The following is a 16,518-nucleotide window of genomic DNA, read 5'->3' as shown; positions in this document are numbered from 1 at the left end:
GGCCCTCAGTTTCTGAAGTTTTCCATTTATGGTCTCCAACACTCTTAATGCCTGGGGTTTTTTTTGGCTTGAACAACCCAACCCCATCATTCACTCAGATAACTGACAATTGACTGTTTATCGAAGCACAGAAATGTAATTATCCCTTAACACTTCTTTTAATTATTGAGGATTGCTGCTGCTGCTGCCTTTTTTTCCTTCCTGAAGTTTTCACATGAGGTAGCCAATTATTTCTCTCTGTGTAATTCTAGACACTGCTTAGACATTTTAGCCTTTCTATATACTACTAACATTTTTAATTAAGATTCTTCTTTATTTCATCTCCTGTGTCTGGCCTTGATAGAATAGTTCTGTAGCAGCTCTGTACATGTCTGATATTATTGAGCCACAACTTTATATGATACTGTACAAAATGTAATGAGTAACAGAAAACAACTCAAGTATCTTTTGATGAAAACTCTTTTGTAAAAAGCAATATTATAGAACACATTTGTTCGACTCCTCTTATAATCTAAGATGTAAAAAAAAAAAAAGATAGACCTTCTCCTTCTGTAACTTTTTCTAATGTATCCATAGGTAAACAGAAATGTTGTTAGTGAGCCTTAATTTTTGCTTAACAAGGAAACAGATACTAAAGTAGAAAGTCTAAGTTCGCTACTGAGTGTACAGTATCCATAAGCACACAGAATCACAGCTCAGGAAAGATTTTCTGTTTGACTGGCTTCCTTTGTAGAATCAAATCAATTAATGATTCAAACCAATCAAATGAAATTAACTTCTTTCTGGCCTAAAACTGTACAACATTTCTTTTTAAAAAAAAAAAAAAAAAAAAATTAATACCAAGGGCTGCGATACAAATAAAAACAAATGTAAAATCAAGTTCTGACATTGTTTTACCACAGAGACAATGGGGAGAAGGAATAGGCTAAGAAAAAAATCACCAAATGGACCAAAAAATCTCTTATGATAAAAAATAAGACAATTAGCTGCCAATTTTGAGAGAGACAGACTAAAAAGGAGAAAAGGAGAGAACATGAAAGAAAGAACACTTCAGTCAAAGCTTATGTTTCCTCATACAAATCTGTCTGTTCTGGTCTGTGCTCTTACTGTTGAGGTTTTGACAGTTGGAAGCTATTAATTTCAGTATTATAAGGCTTATTGAGGTGGATTTATGTTCTTTACAGTCGTTAATTCACTTCTGCTTCCTTGATGAAATAAAGGACTACATCAGAATGAAGACTGAAAATTAAACCAAATTCCCTCCCCTCAAAATGTCTGTTTGCTGGAGAACTTCTACTGATGATAGGTCACGCTGGCCTTAACCGATGAGCGAAGACATATGGGGGTGGTGGGAGATCATCTGCAAATACTTGGAAAATTTTGATTTTAGTAAAAGATGAAAATAAAAGGAAAACTTTCCATTTAACTTGATTAAATACAAACTTTAAACAATAACAGAGTACATTTGCACTTCTACTAAGAAGATGTAATGGTCCAGTCAAATAACACACTTCATTAGTAAAAGAGAGGCTGATCCAAAGTAAATGTAATGAGTGAAAACACTGCGTTCATTTACAACATTCATGGCATTCAGTTCCAAGCATGTGAATTATTTTTTCAAGTGAAATAAAACAAAAGCAAAAAATGTCAGAAGCCAGATACAGAAAGCTCAGTATATGCATTCTGGAATAAGGCCTCCCTTCTTGCTTACTGCCCAAAACCAATTACATGTTGAACCTGTCCTACACAGGCTATTCAGAATATTCCTCCATTACAGTTAGCATATTTTCCCTTTCTCATTTTCTACACACTTAACTGTACAATTCATTTAATTGCCGGGCAATTAAATCCTGCCTGTTCAAAGCATCCTTCTTGCCTCTCTTGTTAATACATACATCTTCTGATCTTTTTTCTCTTTTTTCTGTTTTCAATTGTCCACAAGCTGAATCATATTTTTCTAAGCTTTCATTCAAATGCTATCTTCTGTGTCCATCAGAGTAATAGAAATCTACTTCTCTGTAGATTCAGTGATACTTTTCACCAACTGCTTTACATGACAGCTTTTTTGTCTTTTCAGTCTTGTTCCTTATAATTATCTTCAGAGCTCTTTTTGAAAGTGTAACCCATTTTCATAATTATTTCGATAGCTTTTCATTTTTTAATTTGGATGTTCAATTAATCTATTATTCAATTTACTTCTAACAATACCTAGAAAATTAAGTACCTTCCATAACTGTGTAACAATTTATCATCATTACGGTGTTCCTCAATCACCTGTTATGGCTTAACTGAAATGTTGTAAGCAATATTCCTACAATGAAGTAAACTATGCATAGTTATTTGTGGGGTTTTTTTGTCTTAAAAATACACTGGTTTTGTAAATGAAATCTTGAAAACAAAGTCACTCATTCAGCATAACAAAATGTATTAGGCACATGTGCCTGAATCAAGCTTGAATGAGTTAATTTTCCTGCTACCACAATGTCCTATTTCTCCTTTTCATACCTGATTAAACACCATTAGTTGATACTTTCCTCTCCACCACTATTCCTGCTGTAACATTGTGTTGAAAACCTTAATGGTCTTTTAAAAATCTAGACTGTATTTATTAACAGACAGTTTCTATTCAGTATGCTCTTATGCCAAAAGTTGCCCTACTTAGCAATTTTTTTCCACTCTTGAGACCCAGTCCTCTGATAGATTCCTGGACATCAGTCAGTTCTTGATTTTGCTAAATTAAAGAAATGTGTCTCAGAGACATACTGCACCTCAAACCAGGCAAGAGTGTATTAGATGTCTAAGTAGTGAACACAGAACATACCTGCCAGATGTACTCAACTTTTGGAAATTGTTCTAATTTTATTTAGCGTAGTATCACCATAGCATAAACCCAACAAGAAGTCTTCATTCCTTGATCACCTCCAAAACGTTACTTTTTCCTATTCTGGTGTGATTTGAGCTTTTCTACAAGAAGTTTCCCATGGGAGTTTCATGTGAGTCTTGGACAAACATCACATACACCTTTCTTCATACACTGGTAGCTCAGAGTAACAATTAACCAAAACCTTTCCAGTCACTTCAGAAAGCTGAAGTTCTAGCAGATTTCTGTGACAGACTTCTGTCTCAGAAAAGATAACCTTCTTTTCTGGTTGACATTTCATCCATTTAATTTATGGTACTTTGGTTTTTGAGTTTATGGAAAAATTGTAAGAAATACAGAGAGAGACTTTTGACCAAGACCTGTAATGACAGGACAAAGGACAGTGGCTTCAAACTGAAAGATGGTCGGTTTAGATTGGACACAAAGAAGAGTTTCTTTACAATGAGGGCGGTGAGACACTGGAACAGGTTGCCCAGAAAAGTTGTGGATGCTCTGTCATTGAAGTATTCAAGGTAAGGTTGGATGGGGCTTTGAGCAACCTAATCTAGTGTCCTAGATGTCCCTGCCCATGGCAGGGGTTTGGATAGGTGATCTTTGAAGGTCCTTTCTGACTCAAACCATCCTATGATTCTGTGTAGTAGTCTGATCTCTTTTTGGAGAGGTGGTGGAGCTTATCTTTGAGCTACCAATATATTTCATTAATTTATTCCTCCTCCTCACATCTGCTTTATTTTTTTTTTTTTTTTAACCAAAAAATCATGAATTATTCACATTGGTGAAATTGGTCCTAGACCAATACTTGGACAACTTCATTAGTATTTATTACCCCATTTTCCTTCCTTCCTCATCTTACTGCTTTCTTAGAAGCTGGATCTGCAGCTTCAGCTACCAGTTCTTTTAGAAATCTGGTATGAAGTAACCACTGGCACTCCACCCAACCTGTCTCAAGCTGTCTGTCTTTACATAAGAGGTTTTGTTCATTTATTTTCACTCTAGAGTGCTCTCTTTATTCTTAGCATAATTTCTTTGAGAATACTACTGGTCTGGTTATGTCTGAAACCCTTTCTCTGCAAGATTTTCCTTTCAGTTAAGAGTAACCAAGGCTTCAGTAGGAATTAGAAACAACAGCTGATTCAGAACATCACACAATAGCATATTTTGACATGCAAGAAAATTATTCGTGTGCCAGATGCCCTAGTTTTATCACGTTAGTCCGTTTTTTCAATGTACTACCCCAGTCCCTTAACACTTCCCAGTAACTAAAGCATGTTTCTTGTTTGACATTGCCAAAATATCCCCCAAAACAGCCCGCACACAAGCTGTTAAGATATGAAAGTGTTCCCACCTCTCTTGCATCTTAAAAATAAAAATGAAAAACCTGAAGATTTTTCTAAATGGATGAGAAAGGTTGGTTACCTAGTAAAATCCATTTACCACCAGATTGTTTCTCAGTTTTGGTCTTCCTATGAATCAGACTGTGATTTTCTACCTTATAGAGAGCTTACTCCTGCGATTTTCTGGCTAACACTCTTGGTTTCATCTCTCTAATGATGATAATGGCCAGACTAGCACAATTCTAAAATAGAAATAATTAAAGAATATTTTAGTTTGATGAATGAACAGAATAACATTCATAATTTTTTTAAGGGCAGACCTTCATATACCCTGCTGATCTTTCATATTTCCAAGCTTGTATCTATATAACCTACATGCTCCCATGGAGGTCCTATGAGGGGTTTGTTTATTAAAAGAGAGAGTAAAACTACTTCCTTACAGTTCCCCATTAAAACTAGTCTTTGAACAAACTTCCAAGACAGCCTTGGAATTTCAAATATGGGGGAAAAGAAATATTGTAGGACTGCCCTAACTAAAGCAAAACTGTTAACAATTATCATGTCTGCAGAAATCTGACTCTTTTTGACTAGGTCCTTGGAGGCAACAAGCTGTCAGGATGTCAAGACAGCATTCAAAACACAGCCATAGAGATGTATCATTTCATCATCTACTCATGGACAGATACTTTAAAATATATTCTTCTGCATTCAGGATGCAGTGATTTGACACTGCTGCAATCCCTAAGAGTTAATCACATAAATTGTGGAAAGAAATGTTTAATTATGGTCTAAGGTCAGACTGGAAAATGCAAAATAAAATGGGTGAGTAGTTCCAGTAATTAATTTTAAGATCCATGAAATATATAAACTGTTAAAATTGATTATGATTTGGTGCTCTCTAAAACATACAATGAATTATTAAGATAATTTATTTTATAAGTAATGCTTCCATAAAATGTTCTGTGAAACTTAGCCAGACAGAACTTCCAAACAAGCTGTCATGAGCTACATGTTCATAAAAATTTCAAAATACTTTTAAATCCACCTCTCCCATTGACTTCAACTACCCATGAGAGACAATTTAAAACCACCCTTCACTTTTGCATTTTTTGAGTTTTCTCAAAGTATTGTGAGTCCACCTGCATAACGTGTAGCCTTCTCTACCTGTAAATAAATAATTAAGACTTTGGTTACTAACCGTCACTTTTCGCAATTATGGTCTGGACAGCATTCAGTAGCAGTGTTGTTAGTTTTCCATTAGTCACATACTAGAAAATGAAATGCACTGCATTATAAAAAGGTATCCGTGATGAATTTAAACATTATAAACTGTCTTGAAATGTATATATGTTACAAAGAGAGAAGTGAAGAATTAATGAAACGAGTGAATGAAATAGAAGAATGAATGAAAGCAACGTGCTATTTCTGGACTTTTCCCACCGTGAAGCTTGACAAATGTATGTTTCTTAGAATTACTGCAAATGCCATCTTTAGAGTTCATGTATAACCACTGATTTTCAGTTATTCAGTTAGTTTCTATAGAGAAATAAAAGTATTTGCCCAATATATTAAACCATTTAGCACTTTTAGTCTAGAGTTCTGAATTCCTAAATCAAAATTCTCTAATAAATCTTCAGTCTTATACGTATGTAGATCATCAGGAAAAGACGTCTTTACCTTGTGGTTCCAGGCAGTGAAGGAAGTTAAGTTTATTTAGCTTTATGCAGGAGAATTCAAAATGAGTTTCTGTTGTGAAATTTGTGTACAGCATAAAAAGTGTTGGGAACCTCTTCCTTAAGAGGTACTTCTCATTTGAATGTAGGAATATCGTGAGTCCGGCCTATTCCAGCTTCAATCAACAGTCTATTTCAATTTCAGTCTATTTCAGGTTCAATAACAACAATTTGTGCATAGCATTTGTACCTATGATAATTTTGCTATGAAATGCAGAAAAATACTGTCACACTATAAATGTTCAGTCTCAGAATTTTGCTTGCTTGCAAAACTTAGCAAGGTAAATCAAATAAAGATTGAAAAAATATCGCACAGCCAGCAACTACAAATGTCTCCATCTGATTATTTTCAAATCTAACCACGGAACTTGCATTACATATGCCGTTGAAGAGTCTTGCTTCTCCTCATTAAACTTTGCAGGCTATGTTTCCTTGATTTGATGATATTAATATATTCACCTTAAAACCACATCTATTCCTACATTTGGTTTGTTGCCCAGCAGTAAAAAGAAAATATGTCATAAATTTTAGAGAACATTGAACTTGGTGCTGTTGAGCAAGATTATGTTTTTAAATTACATGTGATTTACTAACCTGCCTAACAGACAACTTCATTTTACAGAGATGACCTAAATCTTTAAATCAATTTTAACAACATATTAAGAACTCTCACTCTAGCCGTCGACATACTTTCTTTTTTATGATTCCTCATGTTTTAAATATTTCTCCCTTCCCCAGACACTTAATTAATTACATGAAATCACAACCAACAGTGTTCACTAAGAGCCATTTTTTCCCCCCCGTATGATGACCGTCAGAGCTGTCTTCTTACCCTCAGACCAAAACTTCAATGCCACTAACCTTTAATTCTATTCTTTGCCTTGCATTTAATGAAAAAAAGACAGGATTGTCAAATTGACATGAAAAATTATTTCAATATGCTTTTATAATTTTAGAAATTTAATATTAACTCTAATATGAATTAAACATTCAAAATTTTAAAGGAATTTCAAAGTCCAGCTTTTATAAATTTGAACAAGAGCCAGTCATTTTTTTAATCAAAACCATGTTAAATATTAATTCATGTTTCACTGTGAGCACTTATAATAAAGTAAACCCTTCAATGGAACCACCAATAGAGAAAAAGCCTTGAATAATCATAGAATCAATTTTATTGCATAAAACTAAGGCAAAATTTTCAGCGAATATATGAAGAGACTGTATTACAATGACAGCTATTAGTAAAGGGTTTACATTAAATCACAGGTTATCCTTAACATACAGAAAAGCAAAACTCAAAGTAAAGCAAGACTATGACTACAAACAGTGTGATGATTAAGAGGAAAAAAAAAAAAAAAACATCTGGCTGACACTACAATATTACAGTATTTTTAAAGTACTTTGTTATCAATGACATCAAAATATTGGGCAAAGTAGGATGATAAAAGAAAATCTGTAGACTATTGCCTTATTTAGTATATATATTAAGATCATACGTCTCTTTTAGTAGAAATGTTAACAGTTAAAGAACTTTTAAGACAGCTTGCATACGTTTATCTCATTATTGGTACTCAGTACAGATTGCCACCACTAAAAGAGCTGATTCTTACAAGACAGTTAAGGTCAATCACTTCAAAATATAAAGAAAAAAAAAAAAAAACACAGAGAAAGCAGAACTCGAATTACATCTTAGATGGTTTGTAACACATAACATTATACATGCCTGTAAGAGTTGAATAGGAAATACATTCTGGCACCCAAAGACAACTTAAACTCCAAAAGACAATATGTCACCTTGTCTAAATACATGGGTACACATGCACACACAGACTCATTTCAACAACTTATTACTCCCAGCTACCAAACTGAAAAAAACATCTTTTAAGCCCTCCTCCATCCCACACATTAATAAAAGCAAAATTAGCCTGTAGTGCCCTGGTACACTTTCTGGAGGGATTGCTGTAAGCTTTGCACATGATAACTGCAGGAAGGCTACCTGGCGACAATATTGCGAAACCAACTAGCAGAGATTTAACTGCTCAATATTTGAAGTTATGGTTAATTAAAAGAAACTAAAATTTCTCCATTGTTTTTAATTTTCAATTTTTGCTTCTGTTTTCAAGTAAAATCATGTATTTAATCAAAATGTCCTTTTTGATAATCTCTGCAGTGAGCTACAGCTTCTACATGATCTTACTTTTTGTGTTAAACAAAATAGATAATATATTCAATAGTAATTTCAGATTGAGAAAATGTTAGACAAAAAAAAAATAAAGTAGACTTTGGCAGAACCAGTATTTTCTGCCACCAGAACTTTCCAAAAGGAAATACGTAAGTTGTGGCAAACCAAGCATTTGATATCCCAGAGGATCTTCCTTTCCCTCCTTTATTTAATGCAGAAAATTAACATGTAGGCCACAATCGGCTAAGAGATTGTGCCTCAAAAGACTTTGCTGTTATGAGGCAGAGAATACACTGGAGTTTTGGCTGGTGTTCATACACTCTGAAAACTAAAGTAACTGGGATTCTTTAACTGAATTAAGCAACAGCCTGAGAAATTACCAACTCTGCAGGCAATCATATTTTATTGTAAATCAGTGCTCCATTCATGTTTTTCAACTAGTGCATCGAAATACTTGTGAATATCATCATTTAGGCAGGAATACCAGATACAATCCTATAACTCAAAAAGCCTCTTTTACTAAGAAAATAGTGGAATTTGGCATAAAAAGAAAATTAAAAAAAGAAAACCAAAGAAATAGGAAAAGAAAAAAAAAATTTCATCCTTAAGGCGATCTCCCATGCAAAAGTCCCAAGGAAACATTTACAAACACAGAGCCCAGGCAGCAAACCTGTTGAAGGTCAGTGCCACTCCTCAGAACTAAGATGACACTCGAGTGACCTGTGAGCTCACAACACACATCTGATACAAACTATTTTTTTATTAATGCGGACCAGGGCAACCATAGCCAAATCCAGTTATACAAGTGCTACGAAATCCTTGAATCCTCTGAAAACCAGACACCAAATAAGCGTGATTTCAAAGACAGATGGTTATGGTTAAAGGTCGACATGTTTAACAACAAACAACTTTAAGCCATTACCAGGTCTAATCTTCTCATCTATAAACAAAGTGCTTACATGTTTTAACATGTGAGTTGAGGATGGTCCACGTGCTTGAAAAAAACCCAAGCTTTAAAAGAGTACACCAGTACTAGAGTTTGAGGTTGTTTTAGTTTTAATAGGTGATGCAGACAATAGTGATGGGTCATTGTTCCTTAAAATTGGCCCTCTCTAGGTCACGAAATTAATTAAAATAAGGAGCATGGAGTTAAATTTGTTTTAAAAGCAAAAGTTTTGAAAATAATTGTCTGATGAACTGGGGGATTTTTCTGAAACTTGTTACTGACATAGAAGCGTTGGGGATAAAACATCCCATGTTCCAGTCTCTGAACAAGCCTTGTTAAGAACTTCAGACAGAAGTCTCATTATTAGAGTTCTTCCACACTGCACAGAGTAACAACTTTTTCTGTACCTAAAATGCTAGTAATGCAAGTGTCTAGATTCTGATAAGAAATATACCACAAAGAATATTACAACTCCATATGAAAATATTTAGAGAAATTACTTCAAAAACACACAAACTGTCAGGCAAAGGAAAAATTTAAGTAGCAGCTACTTCTCATACAACACAACTAGGACTGCAGATTACAGGGAAAAATGCGTACTCAGGTTTCATATTTACTGTCACTGAACAGTGATATTTAAAATAAAATAGATATCAATTTTATGTTTATCTTCAGCTAAGTAAAATATCTAAAAGAAAATAAAATTCCTAGCAAGTTCTCCTGTATCATAGATTGTCAGTAAATGAAAATGCTATTATTCTCATGCTGCTAAAAATTACAAGCCAGTCTATCTTTCAAAAAGATCATAAATAGATTTTGACACTACTCACCCCACTGGAGAGGAGCCAACTGTAGATGCTCTAGGACCAGTTGATTAAGAACACCTTCCACACTTGCTTCCCCTTCACGCTTCAAGGAAGGGTAAATTGGAATTAAGGAAAATTTTTGTTTCAGAGGGAAAAAGAACATGTAATATGTACAACTTTTATTTCTGCAAATCAAAACTTCAAGCTAGAGATTCATTAAAGGTTAATGTTACATATTTGGTTTATTAACCCATGAATTGGCTAACAATAATAATTAGAGCAGTTGATATCTTCAGAATATAAAAATGTAATTCCACTGAGGAGTGTTAAATATGAAGATGCAAAGGTAAAATGTACCTGAACCATAGTAAAACACAAGGGGAAAAAAGTCTGGAAGCTGTAATAATGCAGAACCTGTAACTATGTGGTACAGGATCAGAATTCAACATGACAATTTAAGAGCAGTCTGAAAACCAAAAGAATAAAATTTAATAGGGCAATACAAAACAAAAGAAATGTGGGCTAGGATAGTTCTGAATACTGTCTCGGTGCCAGTTCTGTCGTGGTACAGAGATGTTAGACAATGCAGTGAGAGTGTCGTTATCAAGGGCAAACATCACACCCAAATTGCACAGGCACATAACCCGCAAGCTTCCCTTTCTACTCACTCTTGTATGAGCTCAGTAACAAGCTCAGACTGAAATGAAAACAAATTAGGAAACTGTTCTTACTCTAAGGACAGTGAAGCACTGGAATAAACTGTTGGGAAAAACAGAATCTCTATTTTTAAAGAGCCTCAAAACAGGTTACACAAGTGCTAAAATAAAAGCACAAGCTTTTGTACCACAAAAAGCCCCTATCTCAGCTAGGCTGAGAGGAAGAAGTGGAGGTGGAGCAAGCACAGCTCCTTCATGGATGAACATACAGTCTATGAGCTTCTGTGTACTTACACTGGAACTCATCTGGCAAAACTTTTATCATCTTTACAGCTCAGCTCATGCTTTCCCAGAACTTGAGAATCACACAAAAAAAATCACAAGAGAGGCAGAATCATCTCTGAGACTTGAAAACACTCCTTTTCCAACTTCATAATCTTCAAATGAAACAACCTTGGGTGAAGTGGTGTCCCACCATAATTAAGGGCTAAACTAGCAAGATTGATCAAGGTTTCAACTGACGATTTCAAAAGTACTGGAACCATGTTCTTTAAAAATAGATTTAAAAAAAAAAAAAAAGAAAAATATCTCAACTTTTACATACAGTTCCTAAATGTGATCATTCCTTTTTCTACAAAACTCTGGAAAGAGAGGCACATAATCTGACTGATTACATTCTCAGCGATGTCTTTTAGAAGAAAATTAACAAACACTGCAGAAAACTAATTTCTAACACAGGACACAATTTTACAGGCTTTCCATGAGATTTCAAAGAAAAGTCTTGAAACCTCAGATCAAAATGAGATCTAACAATTAGTGACTAAGACGCAAGAGCTCAAGGAGATGGCGGAAGAGGATAATCAATACAGTGCACAGCATTCTTGCAATTATTTTTTTAATATTCTTATTATGCCCTGAAAAAGGTAGCTTAAGTGGCTTTTTTTTTCCCCTAAAAGGACTCCTAATTAAGAAAGCACAAACCCCAAGGAGTCTAAAAGCTGAAAACACTGTTAAAGAAAAGCACCTATTTGGAAAATTGAAGGCAGCAGAATATCACCTCAGAAAAACATTGCTGCTGAACAATAAGACCCAGGACACCAGCACAACAGAATAATTTCCATAAAACAAACTATAGGATAGAGAATACATAATTTGGATTACTTCAAAGAAACAGCAGATAAATAATTCTGGTATCACATCTTTAATGTTAGAAATGTAAGTGAGAGAAAACACTAATAAAAAGGCAGTATTTAAAAGAAGCTTTAAAACACAGTGGCTGCCATTAACTGTAACGTTAAACTAACCTAACTGTAATTTACTTACAACTGGCTCACAGTGGTGCCTGGAATATTACAAATTTTTACTGCTTAAAGCTCCATAGAAAGCTTAATGTCTCAGATACCATTATAAAATGACTCTGTAATAGGTGATACTCCATGCTTTATCATTGGTAAATGCTATCACAGCAGATCCATGTATTCACATGGATTCACGTCTACAGAGGGATCTGGACAGGCTGGATCAATGGGACGAGGCCAATTGTATGAGACTGAACAAGGCGAACTGCCAGGTCCTGCTCTTGGGTCACAGCAACCCCACACAACGCTGCAGGCTTGGGGAAGGGGGGCTGGAAAGCTGCCTGGAAGAAAAGGACCTGGGTGTACTGGTCAACAGCTGCCTCAATATGAGCCAGCGGTGTGCCCAGGTGGCCAAGAAGGCCAACAGCATCCTGGCTTGTATCAGCAATAGTGTGGCCAGCAGGACTGGGGAACTGATTGTCCCCCTGTACTCAGCACTGGTGAGGCTGCACCTCAAATACTGTGTTCAGTTTTGGGCCCCTCACTACAAGAAAGACATTGAGGTGCTGAAGCGAGTCCAGAGAAGAGCAACAAAGCTGGAGAACGGTCTAGAGAAAAAGATTTAGGAGGAGTGGCTGAGGCAGCTGGGGCTGTTTAGTCTGGAGAGAAGGAGGCTGAGGGGAGACTGTCGCTCTCTACAAGGTCTTGCAGCAAGGTGGGCGTCAGTCTCTTCTCCCAAGTAACAAGCGGTAGGACAAGAGGAAATGGCTTCAAGTTGCAGCAAAGAGTTGTCAAACACTGGAACAGGCTGCCCAGGAAAATGGTTGAGTCACCATCCCTGGAGGTACTTAAATGATGTGTAGATGTGGGCGCTTAGGGACATGGTTTAGTGGTGCACTTGGCAGTATTAGGTCAACGATTGGACTTGATGATCTTAAAGGTCTTTTCCAGCCTAAACGATTCTATGATTCACAAGGAAAACACATTCTAAAATTTCAAATTCAACACAGCTACAGATTATTTCTGAAACCAACCGGTTCTTAGATTGGGTGCAAAAAGTATGCATAGCTATACCTCAACTAATAAAAAAATAGCACACCTACAATTATTAAATCCTATGTCCAGTTTTGCTTTCCCATTTCAAGACAATGAAAAATGGGATAAAATTGCCTGGAGGGTTACCAAGAAGATTAGAGACCTGGAGCACATAACATATTAGAAGAAGATGAAAGAACAGGGTTGGTTTGGTCTTGAGAAGGAAGGCTAGGGTGAAATTTTATTGATGTCTATTATAGTGGGAGGGCATAGAGAAGATGGAGCCAGACTTTTCTCAGAGGAGCACAGTAGTAAAAAGAGGGGCAATGGACACAAGTCACAGGGAAGTGTGTTATAACAGACCTGAAGAGGTTCCCTCCATCCCAAATTATTCTATGGTCAATTCAACCTTGCTGTCTTCACATTACTCCACAGGAAGACCTGGCAGTGCCAGTGGCATTCAGTGCAGTATTCAGACTGCCCCACAGGTATGGGCAAAATAGTCCCAGACATAATGTCATTGCCCAATTTGTACAAACTGATTCAGAAAAGATGCTTTACCTTGCCAAAAAATCCCCAAAATCTATAGTTTTTTATTAACTACACAAAATCTTGCCCAGAGAGTTCACTAAGCATCTAGTCCGGCTTAAGCTTTGTTACCAAACAGACTCAAAGACAAAAATCACTGAAGTTGACAGAGAAACTCAGTATAGTTGGTATGGTCTAACCATTCCTAACAGAGACAAATAGCATGGAATTCCATATCATTGATCTTTGTCTCCTGACTCAGTATCAGGCAATATGAAATTGCTCATTATAGAGCAAATACAAACTGAACATTGCAGCAAACTCATCACCTTGGAGATGAAAAGCAACCAAAATATGCAGTAATAAGATGTCAGAGAAAAAAGAGAAAAGCTTAACTCATGAGTTTGCCTATTTTCTAAGACAAACCTTTAGAAATCAAGGAAAGCAAAGCAGTTGGAACAGGGATTGCCAATATATGTTTTCATTCCTAGCTCAAAGTTGAAACTGATAAAAGAAAAAATGTGTAAGATCCAGAATTTAAAATTACCTAAGTACAGACTGCCAAAGTTAAGTGTGACCTTGTAGAATCTAGCTATTTAACCAAACCTCCAAAAATTTTGCAGAAATCTCACTGTGATTACAAACCTTCTCTTCCATAGGAGTCAAATTGTTAAATGCCTTTGTTAACCCAGGCTTCATTTCCAACAGTCAAATTTCTATTAACAATACATGCATCAGCCAAGACTGAAACAGCTGACTTCCAGTTTCCAGTGCAACTGTTCACATTTGGCAGTTCAAGACATTTTCATTTGCACAATCAAATGAGTTTGTGTGGGTCTCGGAGTCAATGAACACACAACCACCAGATGCTGTTCAAAAAAAAAAATAAAACCCAAAACCTAATTTTTCACAGTAAACACGTTTATTTCACATTTCTTTAGCAACAGTTTGTATATGATATAAACTGTGTGATACTGAAAACCTGAATAATAGTCAAATGAACTAGTTATTTCCCCAAGGAAAACCTCCCTCTTTTATACTATCTTGATTGCCTTATGTGTAGCTAGGTACCCACAATTATAACACAGCACGTCATCTAAAACCTACTGCTTAAAAAGACAATAGGTTTTTAAAAATGGTTTCTATCTTAAAGTTTTTTCTCTCTCATTCCATATCTTGCATCCTTCTAAAAAGATTTCTTTTCAGTAACATATTTCTCAGTTCCTTTGCAAATAAATACAGGTGGAAGCATGCACACAATCATAAACAAATTAGTAAATGTTCATAAATAAAAATTATACTAATAAAAAACAAATGTAAATGATTAATTAACAGCTTACTTAAAGCAGTAGTCTTAGTTGTATCTTCAGCTTTCTGCATGATTATTATTGTGGCACTTTATTATTGAAACTAATTACATGCAGTTATTGAAGTTCTTAAATAATAGTTACTTTTGCAAAAAATTGTTGATCCTAAGAGGCCTCATGGAAATATAAAGCTCCATCCAACTAAAGTATTTCTTAGGAAACTTTTACTAATGTACAGAAGTTCCACAACATGTAATATCGTAACTGAAGATTCATAATTATGATCAAGATAAGTCATCAAAAGCTGAACAGACAAACAGAAAAGTAAATTTCAGTAACAGTTATCAGTGGTTTGCTGTCAAGCCCAGACAACATATCAAATGAGATGACTCAAGGTTCCGTCTAATACATAATCATTTCAAAATTGTGATTGGCTACTTAGATGATGAAATACAATAACATTCATAAAATTTATATATTTGGAAGAGATGTCAGTGTTCACAAACCTAATAAATGAGTGGAACTTACGAAGATCACTTTAGATGAAATTCAGTGAAGAAAAGTTCCAAGTATCACCCTGGAACAAATCAACAAATCTATAAATGGAAGTTAGGAATAATTATTTAGTCAGTTATGCTGGATCACGTGCAAAGAAGTCATTCAGACATGGGACACTTGCAAAAGAAGTCAAGGATAGTTCTCAGAGCAAGCATCATATCTGAAACACAGAATGAATAGCTTTTATTCTATAAGAAATCTCACCTGCAGTATTGCTTCCAGCTTTGGATCCCACATATTAAAAAAAAATATGACTGTACTGCAGAACAACATCAGCAATATGTCTGAGAAAATGTGACGTGAAAAAGGATTGGCAATTAGGTTTAAAAATAGAAAAGAAAAAACTGAGGAAGGGGCACATAGACTACAACTTCAAAAATGTTAAGAAAACATTGAAAAATAGGACAGGCTTCATTTAAACCACAGAAACTAATGCTGAAGTAATAAAAAGATATCTAACTATTAGAAAAGTTAAAAATGGAACATGATATTTAAGGTGGCACTGGAAGTCTCATTTTTTAAAGGTTGTTAGGGCCAGGTTTAGAATATTTTCAAGAAAATTACTCCAAAATGTTATAGTCTCATTTCACTGAAATAGCATTTCTTTCACAGTACATGAGAAAATTTCTCTGGCTGCAGTCAAACCCGGGGAGAGCAGGAGACAGAGGAAGGAAAAGGAGTTTAGTTTTCAACAGTCATTCTCTGACCCTGCCCATGGTGTGGCTGCACAAATCATAGAATAATTTCTATTGAAATGCAATTCCAGAGTTACTGTCCAACCCTGTGTTCAAAGCATGGAAAATATTGAAATTGCATCATGTTGTTCAAGGTCTCATCCAGAATTTTTCAATATCTTTAAAGACATCGATTTTATAGCACTTTTGGTCAACCTGTTTCAGTATTTGAGTACCATCATTGTGAAAAGGTTTTTTCCTAGTACCTGACTGGAATTTACCTGGCTGCAGCTTGCTACTGTCACCTGGTGATATGCCTTGCTTGAAGAGTCAGATATACCTTGTTGACTGCTGCAGCTCTTGGGCTTTCAGAAGGTTAGTCCTGGAGGTCTGTCAGCTATCCTGGACCCCTCTGATCCTGAGAGCAGCCTCCTTTGCAATCCTGCCCAACAGTTCCCCAGAGTCTCCTCTCCTAAAGTCCAGAGCGATCATCCTGCTACTTTTCCTTACTTGCCTTGGGATATTAAATTCCACCATCTCAGGGAGACTGCAGCCAAGGTTGCCATAAAACCTCACCCCT

General features: G+C 35.6%; 1 protein-coding gene across 4 annotated transcripts in view; it reads right to left on the bottom strand.

The window, feature by feature from the left end:
- The window catches only part of TRAPPC9 (trafficking protein particle complex subunit 9), a 518,594-nt gene that overhangs the window by 252,351 nt on the left and 249,725 nt on the right, over nucleotides 1–16,518 (bottom strand). For all 4 annotated transcript variants that reach the window (XM_042785807.1, XM_042785806.1, XM_042785809.1 and 1 more), the window contains one exon: nucleotides 9,907–9,997. In XM_042785807.1, coding sequence (XP_042641741.1) covers nucleotides 9,907–9,997 — 91 coding nt within the window. The remainder of the gene's footprint in view (nucleotides 1–9,906; nucleotides 9,998–16,518) is intronic.

This window comes from Tyto alba, unplaced genomic scaffold, assembly GCF_018691265.1.
Source record: "Tyto alba isolate M040663 unplaced genomic scaffold, T.alba_DEE_v4.0 Super-Scaffold_9, whole genome shotgun sequence".
In the NCBI taxonomy this organism is placed as follows: domain Eukaryota; kingdom Metazoa; phylum Chordata; class Aves; order Strigiformes; family Tytonidae; genus Tyto; species Tyto alba.
Note: the sequence above shows the minus strand (reverse complement) of the source record. Positions and strands in the feature narration are given on the sequence as shown.